The sequence below is a fragment of the Astatotilapia calliptera genome, chromosome 18 (genome assembly GCF_900246225.1).
Source record: "Astatotilapia calliptera chromosome 18, fAstCal1.2, whole genome shotgun sequence".
Lineage (NCBI taxonomy): Eukaryota > Metazoa > Chordata > Actinopteri > Cichliformes > Cichlidae > Astatotilapia > Astatotilapia calliptera.
The window spans coordinates 9,597,429-9,616,090 of NC_039319.1; the positions used below are offsets into that span (position 1 = coordinate 9,597,429).

Here is an 18,662-nt window from a genome sequence, read left to right on the forward strand (position 1 = left end):
CACACTCAAGTGTTTCAGTTAAACTTCAGTTTAGATTGCAATAACCTCATATTAATAAGAGTAATATTGGATGATGTTTAAGCATATTTGGATACTATTGCTATATTATTATTCTTGAGTTGATCCTACCTTGGGTTCCCAGCATTCTGCTTGGCTTAAAAGCAAGAATGTAAATATTATGTTTAATGCTCTAAATTAATAAATGGAAACATCCATGATAGTTTCTGTGTAATAAGCAGTAAACAGCTGGAAAATGCAAAACCGCCAGTTTCTATTTACCATGTAATAACCTATTAAAGCAAACTTTAATGTTTGACAATTACCTGGAAATACCTGTGGTATTTCTGTGTATTCTGGTTTGCTTTTAAGCAAAGCAGAATGCTGGGAACCTAATGTAGGAATTATTCAAACAATATAATATAGTACTACTATCCAAATATGCCAAACACAGAGAGAGAGGGAACCATTCACACTCACACTAATCACTTATTAACCTAACCCCACTAACGTCTTTGGACTCTGGTAGGAAGAAAGTGGAATTTAGTACCTTCTTACTATGAGGCAACAGTGTTAACCTGCTTCTTTTTTTTGTTGCATGGGGCAGCACGGTAGGGCATTGGTGCCCTAACGTGCTGCCCCATGCAACAAAAAAAAAGGACTTTGTCAGACACTTTCCAGATGGTGTTGTAAAGTACTAACAGTAGTTTTGAGGCGTCACGATGCGGCTCAACTTGTTTTACATTACAGTGCAGTACCACCTAATGTGGTAGTACTCCATGCGGCTGAACGTCCCATGATGTCCTTTGTATATGAACGTCCGAAGAAATATTTTGAAAGATGATCAGAAAACCTAGAGAACTCAAGACCACAAAGATGCTACCTAAGACTTCTACATATAGACATGGGCAAAACGTGGACAATATATGAAGGAGTATTTTGTATGGTAAAAGATGTACATAGGTATTATATTATTTAGTTAAACCATGACATCTAATTATTAACTGTTTATTTTATCTCAAAGATTACAAAATAGATATCCCCAAATTATTTTTTTTATCTCAAGAACAATTCAAAAACCGGATCTGTCAGCTGCGAACGTCTGCTGGATATCTTCACAATCGAGTGGCTAAAAATGTTTTTTATTTATTACATTCTTCCCTTAAAGAATATTTTCCCTCTGCCAGTACTATACAGCTACACCTAAAACTGCTGTAAAAGACTTATGCAAGCCGTTGTATCATGCTGCTGCTAAACGTCCCTGTGAGGCTGCTGAAGATTCGAAACTCTTTATAATCATTAGCAGCACAGCACTTCTAGACCAAGAGGGCTTAAAAAGAGAGAAGAGAGGAAAAAGGTTTACTTACTGAAAGAGACTGCTGTGATTAAAGATGAAGGAGGAGGACGTAGAGCAAGTTACGCACTCAGTTACAAAGCCACAGAGAGCCTGGAGACTCCAGCAGTTCGGATTGGTGAGGCAGGTAGTTTTAGCTCACAGACACAGATATTGATAAAATGACTGCCTAACAAACAATTTAACCCAGTGAGAGTTGTCGACAGCAAGGATTTACATGAATGTTGTGTGAAAAATATGAACCAATAGTAGAGGTGAGTGTGTTTACATGGACATGGCTATTTCGGGAGTCAAATACAGGATATGGTCTAGGACTAAAAAACACACGTCTCTTACGATAAACAAAGAGCTGTTTAGTTATCGCTCTTTCTGTGCTTGATACTGTAATCGTACGCCTGAAACTGTGTACTTGATCGATGATTCGCCAATCTGATATCATCTTTTACCCTCTCTTAAAAAACTCAACTCGCAATAGTAGATTTTTTTGGACACTGAGGTTCACAAACTAAGCCTATTAAGGTTATACGAATTGTCTGAAGCAATCCATATAGCGCCCCTCCCTTCGAGACCGTCTTCCCCTTACGATCAATTTTAATTGGCTGCCACTCATAAATAGAAGGTTGGAACAGCAGGTGGGAGGGGCTTCTGCACTCACAGCCAAACCCGTTCTCACTCCCAAAGCGTAACATTTTACGCTAGGTGACAAATCGTCACCATATTACGTTTTCGGCTACCCACCACGTTCCTAAATGACGACCTCGGAAAAAAGAGGAAATATGAGAACCGTCTGGACTGAATCTACACATGTTCGCTCTTTTTATTCAAATCGCTTAGAAACACGCTATTTAACTTCATTAAAGTCCTGGTTAAGGTCAGGAATAAGGTTATGGTCAGGGCTAGGGATACGGTTAGGTTTAGGGCTGGAATACAGGGCTGGAACATCTATTACCGCGGAAGCGTCATTGCACTGGATCCCAGCCATAACCCGCCGCGTACCATAAGAACGCCGAAGGTCTCCTTTCGCGTTCCTCAGGAACGCCGCGGGACGTGACAAAACGTCGACATGTTACGCCTCGGGAGTGAGAACGCTCTGAAACAGCAGTGGGGAAACGACTGTCTGAAACCTTATGTTTAAAGCAGCCTGAAGTCTGAGCTCTTGGTTTACAGGGATTATCTGCACAAATACTGATCTCGTTATTTGAGACATTGCACACATTTAATATGAGTATCTGTAAACTTTGATTACGTTTGATCTGGTTGTAAAGAGACCTTCAAAGAGATAAAATTGACTCTGATACTTTCAGACAGGCTCAGTGCTGCTTTGAGCTTCATATTCTGAAAGGTTCAGCACTTTATTTTCAGATCCCACATTGCCTGGGAGCCTGTGAGCTTGGGGACAACTGAGTGATCCTCTGAGGGCCTGCAGCATCCATTTTCATTACTCACCCCATGCTGCTACTTTGCCCTTTTCAGCATCACAGCAGCCATTTATGGGCATCTCCTCTGGGCCACCACAGCAACCCTGCTCTCTTTATAGCCGCCCAGAGAGACCATCTATCCCTTCATCAAGCCATTTAGCAAATACTCCTATTGAGTATGAAAGTGCCAGTCTCTTTATTTGCCACTGTCAGTTGGCTAGGAGAGGTCCCTAAATCCAAAACACACACATCTACCTATTTATCAGCTTTGGTTTGAAATAGTCATGGAACATCAATCACAATTTTGGGTGTCTACCGTAAGTCTCTGATTGTTTATCGATCAGTTTCCTGCATGAATCTTGTCTCGTAAATCCATACTCATGCATCATACCGGGTATTTAAAAAGTGCAAAAAGAGCAGCAGCTACACTGCAGTAAGTGCTCGTTCTTATAAAAACAACAGAGAGAAACTCAACTTTCTGCTCTGAGAATAATTAATTTCTGCGTATTACAAATGCGCATTTCTTTATCTTCCTCCTCCTGCAAGACAGAGACTTCCCTGGTCTAAGGGGAAGTAAAAGAAAAAAAACCTAACAGTAACGTTATGTAATTGTTCTTTTAGCAAGCTTACACCGCTCTCTTCATCCGCAGCAAGAAAAAAAAATCAATTTGTTTTCTGTGAATTTCCATCTAGACACATAACCACTGTGAATATGCAAGATAAGTGGGTGGGTGACATTTACAGAATCTGCACAGGTTACAGTTAAAGACTGAAGTTTCTTCTTTGTTGGCATTATAGTTTTCTGTGTGACTCTGGGACAAAATCAAAGAATACGATTTTCAAAAGGAATCTCACTGCTGGTTATGAACCAGGTTAATGGTTGCAGAAATCATCTTTTAAATAAAAGCACAAGTACTTTTGACAGCTTTCTGTTCTATCCCAGTAACAGATTGATTAGTTGAACTCTTTGTTTATTGTCTATTAAAAAAATCTTAAGGAAAAGTGTCCAATGTTTGATATTTCATGGGTCTCAAGAATTAGATTTTGCTGCCATTATTGGTCTTGTATACACTCATCTGTGTACGATGACCTGCAAAAATTCAAATTAAGCATGAGAATGAGGAAGAAATGTAAATAAATGACTTTGAATGTGGTTGCTGGTGCTGGACAGGCTGGTCTGAGCATTTCAAAAAATGCTGATACACCGGACACAACCATGTCTGGGGTTTAAAGAGGATGGTCTGATAAAGAGCAGCAGTTCTCTGTGTAGAATATCATCTCTGAACTTGTAGTTAGTCAAACTTTTAAGCAGATGGACTGCAGCAGAAGAAGACCACACCTTGTTCTACTCTTATCAGCTAACAGGAAACTCACACAGCTTCAGCAAAACTAGACAACAAAAACCTAAAAACAAGGCCTGGTCTGTTAAGTCTTGATTTTACAAAGCTCAGTTCATCTCAAGATAGTTTCTTAAATATGACAATGAGTTCACTGTACTCAAATGGACTCCATAGTCACCAGTATCAGTATTATTTTTACAGCACCAAATCATAATAACAGTTGCCTCAAGGTGCTTTAAATTATACTCAGTCCAGTACATTCTAATAAGGTGTACTAAAGTGCCCAATTTGTAAATATAATGGAGGGTGTTTCAAACACACATGCAGTAATTAGAATTTTGTAACTCTTGATTGGACATGAGACGTTTAAAGACAACCACAATGTTCTTAGTTGGCATAATTTATTGTGCTTTATAGACCAATTATCCAATGAATCAAGGAAATAACTGCAAGACTCAGTATAACAATAAAAATTAATGTTAACTGAGGTTCAGCAGAATACACTCAATGAAAAATTAAAGGATTAGCCCATTATGCATTAGCCCATTATTAGTTAAATAAAAGGAAATGAAACTGCAACTATCTTCAATTCATCTTTTTTAAAGAAAATAAAATGCCAGCTTTAGTGTTCCTGGAAAATCTTTTGGGTTTTTACTTGAGATTCTGTTGGACAGCTTACTCGTTTTGGTGACTTTTATAGACCGAGTGATTCAGCTGCAATCGGTTGCCATCCTCCAGTTTCTACAGTATATATGGTGACATTTATTTAAACTATGCAGTCTTGTTCTATTCATTTAGACAGGTTAGAAAGCTCCTGGAGACGTCAAAGATTTAAAATTTGTTCCTCTCCATGAGAGATGCAGGGCGGATGGAGAGGAAACCACCCGAGAACAATTGGGTCTATACAGACAGATGGAGACGCCTGATAGTCTACAGCTACATATGTTTAGAAAGGAAGAGGAGAATGAAATTAACTCAAGGCAGCCAAGTTCACTCTGGACTGGAGCCCATATTCAACTGTTTCTTTGTGTAAGGCAGTATTATGTGAAAAAGTATGAAACAAGATTTTTCATTTAAATGAATCAGTTTCTTATCTCAATAAACCAGAAACAAAACCTAATAAAATGGCACACAAATCCAATCACAACAAACAAACAAAAATCCTTAAATGCTAAAACCATTTGTTAGCATACAGCAACCGTCTTATGTACCTTCTGTGATAGATATTAACTTTCCATTGCAGCACAACAGGAAGCTGCGTCAATTGCGGCCATTGTTTTTTTCAAAACCTTTTTTTTTTTTTGGATTTTGTTGTTGTTTTCCCTTCAATCGAGTGCATTTAGCAGAACATCCCTAAAAGGTTATTAGCAGTGATGTTTGGCACAGCCATCAGGTCAGCATCAGCCTGCTTATGCACCTTATTTAGGACTCTGTATGAGTGTGTGTTTGAAAGAAAGCCTCCACATGCTTCCTGGCCTTGAAGCAAAACAGATAGATTCACTTACTGAACTGCCGGCATTAAAACAGCCTGACATGATGTCTTTTTGCTCCAGTCTGACGTGAGGACAACCATTTTAATAAAGATCTATCTAAAACCGTTCTCGTAGAAAACAGCGGCTATAAGACTCAAGCCTGAGTCGCACTGCCGGAGTGGCATGTGCCTCGATAAGCATCGTCGTTCAGACTATTTTTAGTTCTCTGGCATTGTGCCAGATAAAATGCAGACTCTGGAGTGTTCATCAAGTCCATTTCATCAAAGTGAAACACAAGCTGGAGGAAACTAACTTATAAACTGCTGTGCAGGCTTTATATAGTGCAAGGTTCCCACTGGTGGTGGGTTGTCAGGTACAAGACGAGGAGGATATTTAGCGCTTCTGTGAGTCACACCTGAGGAGGTCAGAACTACCATAGAAACTAAATTGCCTGACTTTGATGATGCTTTACGTTATGCAGATAAAAGTATCCTTCAGTGATCTGCACTTGTTAGTTACACACTTTACAGGGTGGAGTAGCTGTTAAATGTGTTTTAGTCAGTACCTAACATTTTAGGCACTTAACTATAGAACTTTAACCTAATGAAGACTTAGTCTTCTTTTAAATAAGAAGACGCTCTGATGATTTCTTGTCAATGACAGCCACATTTTGTTATACTGTATGTTTAAACACTGCTCAAAAACACTTCACAGTATAACACAAAGTCAGTTAAATTTTAGGGATAGTCCTGTCCTGCTAGGAAGCAGAAAATATTGTGAATCCATTTTACCTGCTTTGCAAATGAAAGTGACAACAGGTACAAAAACAAGGACATCCCCAAAAAGAGAATGGCTTTGGAGGGAGTGCAAAAGACCATTGCTTTCTCCTGACTGATATTTTTTCTAGTTTTTCTTGGTGCTACTGTCCTTGTCACTACTGATGGCATGAAAATGAAACAGTATCTGAAGCCCACAAGACAGTTTGGCTAGAAAAAAGTACACAAGTTGCCTGCTGGATTTTATTTTGTAGGGCTTGAGTAGTGCTCCAAACCTTCGTGTGACAGTACATACTGTAGCTGCTCTGCCTGTGCAGCTTGAATGAGTGTTACTTTGCTGCTGTGTCTTCAGTGTACTTTCAATTGCACCAAAGCACATGAAATTGATCCAATATGGTTTATAACTGTGTTATCCCTGAATTTTAACTGCTTAGTGTATTTAGGCCTTATGTACTCACATGACAGTACTTCATTGTTCTGGGCACATTACAAATAAATTCAAATTCAAATTCAAATTCAAATTTTATTTGTCACACACACACAACCATACACAGTATGACATGGGGGTGAAATGCTTGTAGCTGTACAATGCCCGACCATTAAATGACAGAAGAAAAGTTTTACAATATTTACAATTTACTACAAAAATTTACAAATTAACTTAGGAATTTACAGTAAAGAATGTGCAAATAGCAGAAGAGATTATAAAGATAAGGATTATAAATTATAGGAATTATAGGATTATAGGAAATGTGTGGTGGTGCGTGTGGTGACGTGTGTGAGAGTCCAGTCTTATAGTGACGTGTTTGGGAGAGTCCAGTCCTACACCTGGTTCAGGGCCCGAATAGCCTGGGGGAAGAAGCTCCTCCTCATTCTCTCTGTTTTGGCCTTAAGGGAGCGGAAGCGCTTCCCAGACCTCAACAGTGAGAAGAGTCCATTGTTGGGATGGGAGAGGTCCATCATAATCTTCCTAGCTTTGGACTTGCACCGCTTGGTGTAGATGGACAGCAGGTCAGGGAGCTCTGATTGAATGATGCGTTCTGCCGAGCGCACCACCCTTTGCAGATCTCGTCTGTCCTGCTTGGTGCTGTTCCCAAACCAGGTGCAGATGTTTGACGTCAGGACGCTCTCGATGGTGCAGGAGTAGAAGTTCTTGAGCACCTTCAGTGGCAGATGGAAGTCTCTAAGTCTTCTGAGGAAGAAGAGACGCTGACGGGCTTTCTTAACCAGGGTGTTGATGTGACAGGACCATGACAGGTCCTGAGTGATGTGGACACCCAGGTATCGGAAACTGTCCACTCTCTCCACTGGCGTGCCACTGATGATGAGGGGTTTGTAATTCCTCGCCTGCTTTGTAGTGAAGTCCACGATCAGCTCCTTAGTCTTGCTGACGTTTAGGAGGAGGTTATTCTCCTGGCACCAGGTCTCCAGGTTCCTAATCTCCTCCAGGTAGGCCGTCTCGATGTTGTCGGAGATCAGGCCCACAACAGCAGTCACAAATAGTCACCTGCAAGGACTATGAGGCAGGCATACTCATTACAATGAGCTGACCGACTGTACATAGTGACAACTGCAGCATTTTGAGCTAAAAAGAATAGCTCTGCTTACACTCTCCTTTTTTGGTTGCAAGGTTTAAATGACACAAATTCAGTTGGCACACTAACCTTTCTTTTTCTATTACAAAACAGGTCATGCGCACCACAGACCACATCCTCTAAACTGAACGTTGAACTTTGCAATAATGATTTTTCTGATGACTTTTCTGTTTATGCACTGGCTGCTTGGATGTTCTGTAGCTGGGCTGTTGAGGCAGACAAATTAAAAGCCTGATAACCACAAAGAGAAGTTGAATGTGATCGTATTACTCCTTATTTGCAGTCTTATTTGTTGTCAATCATTAGAAACAGCATAAAAAAATCTAAATCAAAGATGATTTTGTCAAAAGACCACCTGCTGCCACCAACTTTTTTTTAAATAAATCGAAAAATTCATGGATAACAACAATCATTATATTTAACCATTAACAAATATCGCTTCAATAAAAGAGCTTGTCCATACTGGCAGAATAACCATTAGAGAAACATAAAAAAATATTTTGGTAATTACTAATGGCATTAAAACACTCAGTGGTGATCTATATAGGCAAATGTATGTAAGAGCAATCATAGTGTTGTTTACATATGGCTGATATGGGGTTATTTATCTTGAACTGTTAAATCCAAACGGGCTCCTGTCTACACACAGAACCACTGACATGATTATGAAAACTGCTGCTTGTTGGATTATATCTAAGTCCCGCAAAAAAGATGCTAATTTTTAGCTGAGTTTATCTATCATCCTCCTCTGTTTATTACACAAAAGCAATAATGCAAAGAAAAGCTTTCTGAGTGGCAGCTTATGTACTCATCTTCTTTTGAGGGGGGACAGTATTAACCTGTTTGAGTCATAATCCCACCTGTATTAAAACTGTGGCGTCGCTGGTGCAGCCGCAGGCTATTTTCTACGTGATAAGCTGAAATCCTCAAGGCAATGAATTCCAGTGGAATTCAAGTAGATTTAATTCAAAAGCAGGAAATATTTCTGTGTACACACACTATATATACCCACTGTATATATACTGTCTCTTCAGACCTTAGAAAGATCAGGTCTTTTGTTTTTGAATGAGTTGCATTTTTATCATTTTGACCTGAGTGAACTGAATTTAAAAATGAGACTGACCTGAGTGGACCGCAGAGATTTGAAAGAGTCAGCACCTCTGAGGTTCCACAGGGTCAAATTATGGCCATCACATATAAATGAAGACTTTTATGAGAGGTAAAGTATTTATAGTATTGGTTAATATATTCTCTTCTCTCCCGCTAGATCTGTACTCCTGACCTTGTGGTGTTCCTGGCCTGCACTAACCACCGTTTGAAGGAGAGGCTGCAGAAACGAGCCGAGCAGCAGGGACGGCCTGACGACAACCCTAAGGCCATTGAGCGCCGTCTGACCAACTTCAAACAAAACACCATTCCTCTGGTCAAATACTTCCAGGAAAGGGGACTTATTGTTACGGTAAGGCTGCCGAAAAACCCATTTTTAGAGAAATTACACTCATACAGCACTTCAAACCAAAGGATGTGGAGATCAGGGTGGTGGGTGGGTGAGCACGGCTTCCAGCTGGCACAGAATTGACATTCACATAATCATCCATCCATTCATTATTTTTCTTAACTCCTTACCCAGCCCCAGTTTCCACGAGAGTTGGAGCCTATCCCAGACACCGCACAGTGCTCTCACAGAGAGACGCAACCCTGTATGGTGACATCCACAACTACGGCCAATTTAGAATCACCAATGAACCTAAAATTGTTCGTTTTTTGTGGCAGTAAGTCACAGCTATGCCAAACCCACATAGAAGTGCAGATGGAGCCAGAACCAACCTCAAAAGTTAACCATTACATCACCTTGAATCACCTTGAAACCCTCTTGCTCAAGTGTCAAAAATAGATTATTATTATCATTATTATTATTTTACTCCCATCATACATTTTGGGGCGCTTTTTTTTTTTTTTTTTTACAGATTTTTGAAGAATGTTGAGCATGAGCTAGTAATTTCATTTATTTGTAATTTCAAAAGCACTCTAGCTATAAGGTGAAGGGGTTTTTATAACTGCAGTTTAATTGGTAGCCATTGGGTGATGGGTGACTAGCAGGTACACGTGCCTCTCCAGCCACTTCTTTATTATTTAACCCTAATGGCTTAATCCCAATACACATCATTCATCATGTATGACTGCAGGCAATTTAAAAAGCACAGCATCTGACGAGACTGTTCCCACTGGGCAAGTCTTAATGCCAGGTCAATAAAATGAAGAAAAAGTTCTCTTTGGATGCAACTGGGGGGAAAAAGCTATAGTTTCCGTGATCATAAACAACAGGGCTGAGCAAATGCCATTTTTGTTCTAATGAGGTTGCTTGGTAAAAACTCTTTATAAGAGGACTTTATTAGTCCTCTTAAAAGAAATCCACCTGATATTTGTTAAAACAAAGTCTGTTAAGACAAAGTTGTTGAGACAGTGTGCACAAAATTAGAAATCTATTTAATAGCTGCAGAGATACAGTCTGAATGAAAGGCCTGACCATGCTTGGTAGGTCAGTGTTATCCTTCTGTCTGACGGGGCTTGCCTGGATGCATAGATGTAGGCCTGTGCATAGCAATTTTGTTAAAATGACCCAAGATCTTCATTGTCATGCTTACCACACTCACCACAGCAGGAGCGTGCATTCAAAGTCAAGTACGTTTCCAACCTGCGTCAGTTAGTTTCTGATTGTTTGGAGCTGAAATCCAGACTGCTGCTGTTGAAACAGAGATTTCAGTGTTAACTGGAGACCTCTGGGATATTCATCTGATTGTGTGGCTTGGTGCAAAGTGGCATTGAGTTACCCTTGGCATGTGTGAGTTGAGTGCAAATAGAGATATTGGCTCCTGCAGTCAGCAGCCCACTCTTCTGGTGGGAGTCTTATTGATCTGTCTGAGTGTCAGCTCAGTGTCGTCTTCTTTGTAGCAGAGGGAATACTGAATAACTTCTCTACTGTATTATTGCAAGAAAGAGACTTTATTTGCATTCGTATGGATTTGGATCTTTGTCTTGGGATATCTTCAAATCAAATGCATACAATAACCTTCACTGGATTTTCATATCAACACTAAAAAGAAGGCTTATGTAACTTTTGCTTCCTGTCACCTCAGGTAACGGTGAAAACATCAGTGTCATTAAGGGGTTGGCTCCACACATATTCCCATTTAATTTGCTTGCTTTGTTCATTCATGTGTTATGTTTTTCCAGTTTCTTAGCATGCTATTTTTATGCTCTGCTTATTTTCTTTTTGTCTGGCCAGCTGTTCTGTCTCATCACACTTCTTGAATCTCATTTCTGATTCGGTGTTGCTTGTTCTCTCTTTTTCAATCGCCTCTACCTGCACTCAGCGAGCCTGTTTGTCAGAGAGATAACAGGCTTTTTGTTTGTTTGTTTCAAATCCAATAACCTGCATTTCTTTGGACTGTGTGGAGAGGGAAAGAAGAGCAGGTCTTAAAGTATTCATGACTTCTCAATTTTGCATCTTGTCGACCCCCTGTGTGCAGTGCGTTGTTGTGCTGCAGTCTCTTTGAAAAATGGTGGAAGACACATCACGTATAAGGTGTCATTAATACATCTGCAACGTGGATGAAATGGTATGGTTGCAAATCTGGCAAGTTTTTAATGCACTGTGAGCTGGCACCCATTCCAGTTCGCATCATTTTCACTACTGAACGTTCCCCATCAGAGGCCTAAGGACAGTACAGTGGGACTCCACATTTATAGTTTCATCAGGGGAGACAATTTCATGGTGCTCAGCCTTGTGACAGTAAAAAAAAAAAGATTGGCATGGTCCTGCTCCTGGTCAGCACCATGCATGTCACTGGGATTGAAAACTGTGGACTCATTTTGCTAAAAGATGCTGACAACTGCTTTTACTCTCTAGTGATGCTCTTGCTTCCAAGCAATAACTTGAAAAACTTTCCAGATGCTACTTAAGAAAAATAAATGTCAACCAGAAATATGCAAAAACATAACCTATCTCACTTACCTGTAATAAAAGCAAAATGGACAATTCCCCTGGCTTTGACAAGGGGAAACCAGAGCATAATGTAAAAGTGACTCCCCTCTTCCCCACTTCCTGTGAAAGACCAAAATAGTAAACACAACATTTTCAAAACCCTTAGTTTACCTGGATGCAAGCCCAGTAATCCAGGTAACGAAATCAAAGAAAATTAGAAGTTACCTCGTCACCTGGATGCAGCATTTTCAGTGAAACGAATGTTTCATCACTCATCCAACTGACGTCTTTGGTCTCTCATTATTGAGCATGCATCAAGACACCTAGTTTACCCACCACCAAAAGAAAACACAAGACCTTTTACACTTCTCCTTGACATAAACAGGAAGAAAATGTGTTAATAAGAAAGTTTTCCCAGACCAGAATAATAGGGTCTCAATTCAAAGTAGGTACCTAAGTTTTCAGCCAGACACAGAAGAGGGAGGAAAAGACACTATTCACACACCATCAGTTTAAAAAAAAAGGTCATAACAGCTGCAGAAGATATCAATACACTTCATAATATTTTCCACTTAAATAACAAAACACCTCCCCCCCAAAAACCCCAAAGATGAGAAAAAGGAGAGAAAGGTGTTAGAAAAAATAGCAACATGCAAAATAGTTATAAGGTGTTTTGTTTTCACTGCTACCAGCATTCATGTGTCACAGCTGCAGTTTTAATTTAAATGATTTATTCCTCTAGAATTAAAAATAATAATGCAATGTGTTGATTTATTCTCAGTGGTGGCTCTGCTCCCTCAGCTTCATAGCTGCCTGCCTGTGTGGTCAAAAGACCATCAATACCTAATATAGATTTATGCCCCAACTACTTTAATCATCATCAAAGGCTGATATTGCCCAACTGCATTCTGTGGCCTACTTTTGTCCTAAAACACATTAAAAAAAAACTTTTCATTTTGAAGTTAAATCCTGAATCTGTTGAGTCACAATACACAAACAATCCTTGTGTCCTCATTTTTCATCAAAGTGCTGCAGACTGAGTACCTAAGAAAAGCTCTAGATAAAAAAAAGAATCTTTTTATATCAATGCAATGCTTTACAGAAAAAAAAATGGTACATACAGTGGGGCAAAAAAGTATTTAGTCAGCCACCGATTGTGCAAGTTCCCCCACTTAAAATGATGACAGAGGTCAGTAATTTGCACCAGAGGTACACTTCAACTGTGAGAGACAGAATGTGAAAAAAAAATCCATGAATTCACATGGTAGGATTTGTAAAGAATTTATTCGTAAATCAGGGTGGAAAATAAGTATTTGGTCACCTCAAACAAGGAAAATCTCTGGCTCTCACAGACCTGTAACGTCTTCTGTAAGAAGCTTTTCTGTCCCCCACTCGTTACCTGTATGAATGGCACCTGTTTGAACTCATCATCTGTATAAAAGACACCTGTCCACAGCCTCAAACAGTCAGACTCCAAACTCCGCCATGGCCAAGACCAAAGAGCTTTCGAAGGACACCAGGAAAAGTATTGTAGACCTGCACCAGACTGGGAAGAGTGAATCTACAATAGGCAAGCAGCTTGGTGTGAAAAAAATCAACTGTGGGAGCAATCATCAGAAAATGGAAGACATACAAGACCACTGATAATCTCCCTCGATCTGGGGCTCCACGCAAGATCTCATCCCGTGGGGTCAAAATGATCATGAGAACGGTGAGCAAAGATCCCAGAACCACACGGGGGGACCTGGTGAATGACCTGCAGAGAGCTGGGACCAAAGTAACAAAGGTCACCATCAGTAACACACTACAACGGCAGGGAATCAAATCCCGCAGTGCCAGACGTGTTCCGCTGCTGAAGCCAGTGCATGTCCAGGCCCGTCTGAAGTTTGCCAGAGAGCACATGGATGATACAGCAGAGGATTGGGAGAATGTCATGTGGTCAGATGAAACCAAAGTAGAACTTTTTGGTATAAACTCAACTCGTCGTGTTTGGAGGAAGAAGAATACTGAGTTGCATCCCAAGAACACCATACCTACTGTGAAGCATGGCGGTGGAAACATCATGCTATGGGGCTGTTTTTCTGCCAAGGGGACAGGACGACTGATCCGTGTTAAGGACAGAATGAATGGGGCCATGTATCGTGAGATTTTGAGCCAAAACCTCCTTCCATCAGTGAGAACTTTGAAGATGAAACGAGGCTGGGTCTTCCAACATGACAATGATCCAAAACACACCGCCCGGGCAACAAAGGAGTGGCTCCGTAAGAAGCATTTGAAAGTCCTGGAGTGGCCTAGCCAGTCTCCAGACCTCAACCCCATAGAAAATCTGTGGCGGGAGTTGAAAGTCCGTGTTGCTCGGCGACAGCCCCAAAACATCACTGCTCTCGAGAAGATCTGCATGGAGGAATGGGCCAAAATACCAGCTACTGTGTGTGCAAACCTGGTAAAGACCTATAGTAAACGTTTGACCTCTGTTATTGCCAACAAAGGTTATGTTACAAAGTATTGAGTTGTATTTTTGTTATTGACCAAATACTTATTTTCCACCCTGATTTACGAATAAATTCTTTACAAATCCTACCATGTGGATTCATGGATTTTTTTTTCACATTCTGTCTCTCACAGTTGAAGTGTACCTCTGGTGCAAATTACTGACCTCTGTCATCATTTTAGGTGGGGGAACTTGCACAATCGGTGGCTGACTAAATACTTTTTTGCCCCCACTGTACTCTAAGAATGGGAAATAGCAAAGGAAAACTACAAAAAAAGGACAATAATAAATTGTCTTGGATAGAGTGCATTAAAAACTTGAACCCATAGTGTGGAAATGTAAGTATGTCTTAAATAGCAGTTGGCATTGAGACCGTTTGATGTCTCCAGTCATCTAGATATAACTAAATAACACCAGAAATAAAATGTTAAGAAAAATAATAAAGGTTTGTTTAATCTTGCCAAGTTTTTTTCTGGTTTGATCACAGAATAAAGCATTCAGACTTCACAATTCTGTGTAAGCACCATGAGTCCAGCAGGAAAAAAGAAAACGTGTAAACAATTAAGAAAGTTAAGCCCGAGCACGGCTCAAGACTTAGCATGCACATCCACATCTCATGTTATACTTTTCCCAAGTTTTAGATCTTGCAAAGAAATTCTTCTATTTTCTGCTATAGTTCCAAAGTGTGGTTATATTATACACTATATTTTACTAGGAACTGACCTCCCAGCCCATTGTTCCTTCAGTGGTCATTCTCAGGAGCTCAGTCATTTCCAGCGTGGTACCGTAATAGGATGCCACCTGTGCAACAAGGCCAGTTGTGAAATTTCCCCACTACAAAATATTCCACAGTGCACCGTTATGCCGGGCCAAGGCACATAGTACGCACTCCTAAATCTTGTGGAAAGCCTTCACTGAAGAGTTGAAGCTATGATAGCTAAAAAAGAGTGGGCCGGCATCATACTAAACCCTATGGACTAAGAATGGGATGGCGACGAGTGAATATTTTGAACAATATAGTCACTGAAACGAGTCAGCTCAGTTCTGGTAACTAAACAGGACGCTTCCTTTGGGAGGTTTTTGGGGCACACCCATTTTCTTGAGCGATCATATACGTAAGTGTGGCCGCAAAGCATATCAGTATGCTCTAGGACAACCTTGGAAATGTGACTGGGGAAAAGGACATCTGAAATACCATGCTTAACCTGCTGCCCCCGTTATCGGACTTCAGATAAGTGGCAGGAAATGGATGGAATTGTAACTCAGACTTTAGAAAAATGTTTAAGAAATGACCTCCAAATTATTTAGACTTGAATGAAATCCATAATTTCAGATATTAGGTTAAAAATATGCTTTGGATTGTTTTTCTATAAGTACATTTAGTTTAAACATCAGCATCTGTTCTTACGTTAAACTGGATGAATTTTCTGCTGCCTGCCACCTCTCAGTAAATCCTCTACATCTTCCCTGCATTCCCAGTGGAGTCGCTTTAATTAAGACACACTGAGCTCTGTGTCTTTTGAAGCAGCAATGTGATGTTTTCTCTCAAACTCGAGAGATGTTTTTTGAAGACAGTCTGAGCAGTAAGCTCTTTAGTTTCTCAAGAAAGTAGATTTTGTTTTAAGCTTCCTTTTTTTTTGCTAGCCAAAATAATATCCCATATAATACTATGAATTACAAGCTGGGGAACCACAATGAACCTCAGTGCAACTTAATGCTACTGTGTCAACCAAATATGCACCAAATATAGGCTCATTTAAAAACCAAAAATTAAATGAAAGGGCTACTGGGAAAATTGCAAACTCAGGGCATCAAGCAAGTTCACAAACCAGTGGGTGACAGCTACATCTATCTTTTATATACAGTCTGTAAACCACCTAGAAAAGAAACATGAGGTCAGACTTGCTTACTGGAACACACTCCCTCTTCTAGCACCAGTTAAGTTTAGGACCAGTTGTGACAGAAGAAGGGAGAAAGTCCAGACTGAAGAAAGAAAAAGTCAGGTTCAGTGGATCGGTTCAGAAATACTACTTCCTTACCAAACCATGATTATTACTTTAATGATGAAAATGATGTTTATGTATATTTGGTGTTGTTCACTCCAGCGCTTATGTTTTCTTATGGCCAGGATAATAGCTGTAAATGGACCTCTCTGGGTGCACTGTCCTTATGTGGTGTGACAGTTTGTGTTTTGTAAAAGACTCCTTGGGAATTATCAGTTTCTTCTGTGAATAGAAGAAGTCTGCAGTCTCTACAAAAGTAGTTTGAAACTTTTTTTTTAGCTTATTGATAGTTTGTCCCTTCTCTGTCCCCACTTCCACTGTGATGCAGCAAGGTCAACAGGCTGTTACAGTGGGTCTCAGACAGACTGCACGTCACTCCACCTTTCCGTTAAGCACATCTTTAGATGATTTGTCAAACCATCTTTTCAATCGCACAAGCTTAAAGACTCAGACATCAAAGGCTGGCAGAGTTTGAAGTGCTTTTAAAAAGACATCATCCCTCCACAAAAAGTGTTGAGGAGTTCTGGTTGTTCAGAAGAAACACTGATGAAGAGCTCAAATAATAAATACAAGTTAATTCTATCTTCTCAGCTGGAGCAGATCTGTAGAGTGGGTTTGTCTGTTTTCCAGTGACATTTGTGAAGGATGAAAATGTATTTTTCTCTTTAAGCCTTGACCTTTTGTGCTCCACTGAACCAACATAATCTGAATATAAAGAGGCTAAAAAGATTTTTTATTCCATTTATCTCAACAGCCCCTTGTATCACGCTTAAAAACTTACAGAGACAATAGAAAGCCTTCCAGTTAGCTGCCCATCATCAGCAGACTACAAAATCACAATATTTTTAGCCACATGAATTTTGCTTTCATTGATTTTTAAAATAATTTAATGCCAAAGTCTGATCAGTGTGCCGTGCTGGGGTTGCTTAAATTGGGATATATAAGATCTGGTGACTGCGGACAACATCTTAGTACAGAGAACTCATTGTCACTCATTACTGAAGAAACCAGTTTGAGATGATCTGAACTTTGAGACATGGCACACTACTGTTGTGGACGTTTTCCATTAAATAAAGCCTGCAGACGAGCGGTGAGCGGTAGCTAACATTCTTTAATCCAAACACACAAAGAACAGAAAACCAAGCTTGTGGAGAGCCTACATGACCGCGGGGCAGACGGTCAGCAGAGTCTCACCTGACCCTAGCATGGCTCTCAGTTAAATACCTTCTTCAGGAACAAAAGGCAGTACACAGCTGTTTCACACCTTAAGGTTCACACTCCCTTGCTACCTCCCAGAGTCCTCGAAGAGACAAAAGACTCTTCCTGTGGAGTGGTTTTCTTCCCACCACTTCCTTACTACTTACAGACATGTTAAAATCCAGTGGCACCAAGGCATCATACAATAAAATAATGTGAGTAATACATAAGTAAAAGAAATTGCTATACACTACCCTGCTGGAAGCAGCCATCAGAAGGCGTTAGCAATGATACTCAGGCTGTGGGGTTTAACCAATGCTTAGTTGGTACTGAGAAGCCTAAAATGAGCTTATTTTCATGTGATTGGCTGATTAGTTATTTCAGTTGGCAAGCCACTGAACACATGAACTTAATAAAGTTGTGGCGAGTGAGGACAGGGACCAGTTAAAAATGTTATTCAGTAAGTTTTAACATGCTGGATTATTGGGTACGAATCTCTCTTGAGATTCAAAATGTAAATTCTTCATCAATTTTTTGTCACTTTATGCTTGATATCTGATTTGTCCACCTAAACTGTAGCAAAAGTCAAGCATCGTTTTCAGGTTTGAACAACTCCACATACACCAGGAAGAAGGAATATACAACACTCATACAACACGTGTGAACACGAGGCAATAACAAGGCCAGGAAAAAGAACAAAGGAAGGAAAACTCCATAACTCACATTAAGAATTAAACTTCAAAATAAAGCAGGGTTAAAGTGAAAGAGGGACAATGAGTGGCTCTGGCAGACAAGGAGACATATGTATGCTAAGAAAAGGAAAGTATGCAGTAACACACCCACACACACCCTTATTTACACAGGGTCTCCACAGCAGTCAGCTCTGCATGTTTGATTTTGGGAGATTTTTTACACCAGATGCTCTTTCTAACGCCTCCCCAAAATTATTTGTGTTTCTTCCCAAGGATCTCTTGCTTGTTAGTCAAATGTGTAAACCACTACACTATGGAGCCACTACAGCAAGGCAAAAAGAC

The 18,662-nt window shown here is 40.1% G+C and overlaps 1 protein-coding gene across 1 annotated transcript in view; it reads left to right on the forward strand.

Annotated features, from left to right (window-relative positions):
* ak5 (adenylate kinase 5) overlaps window positions 1-18,662 on the forward strand; it is a 104,014-nt gene that overhangs the window by 25,400 nt on the left and 59,952 nt on the right. Inside the window, exon 6 of the mRNA XM_026149065.1 lies at window positions 9,220-9,411. Coding sequence (XP_026004850.1) covers window positions 9,220-9,411 — 192 coding nt within the window. The remainder of the gene's footprint in view (window positions 1-9,219; window positions 9,412-18,662) is intronic.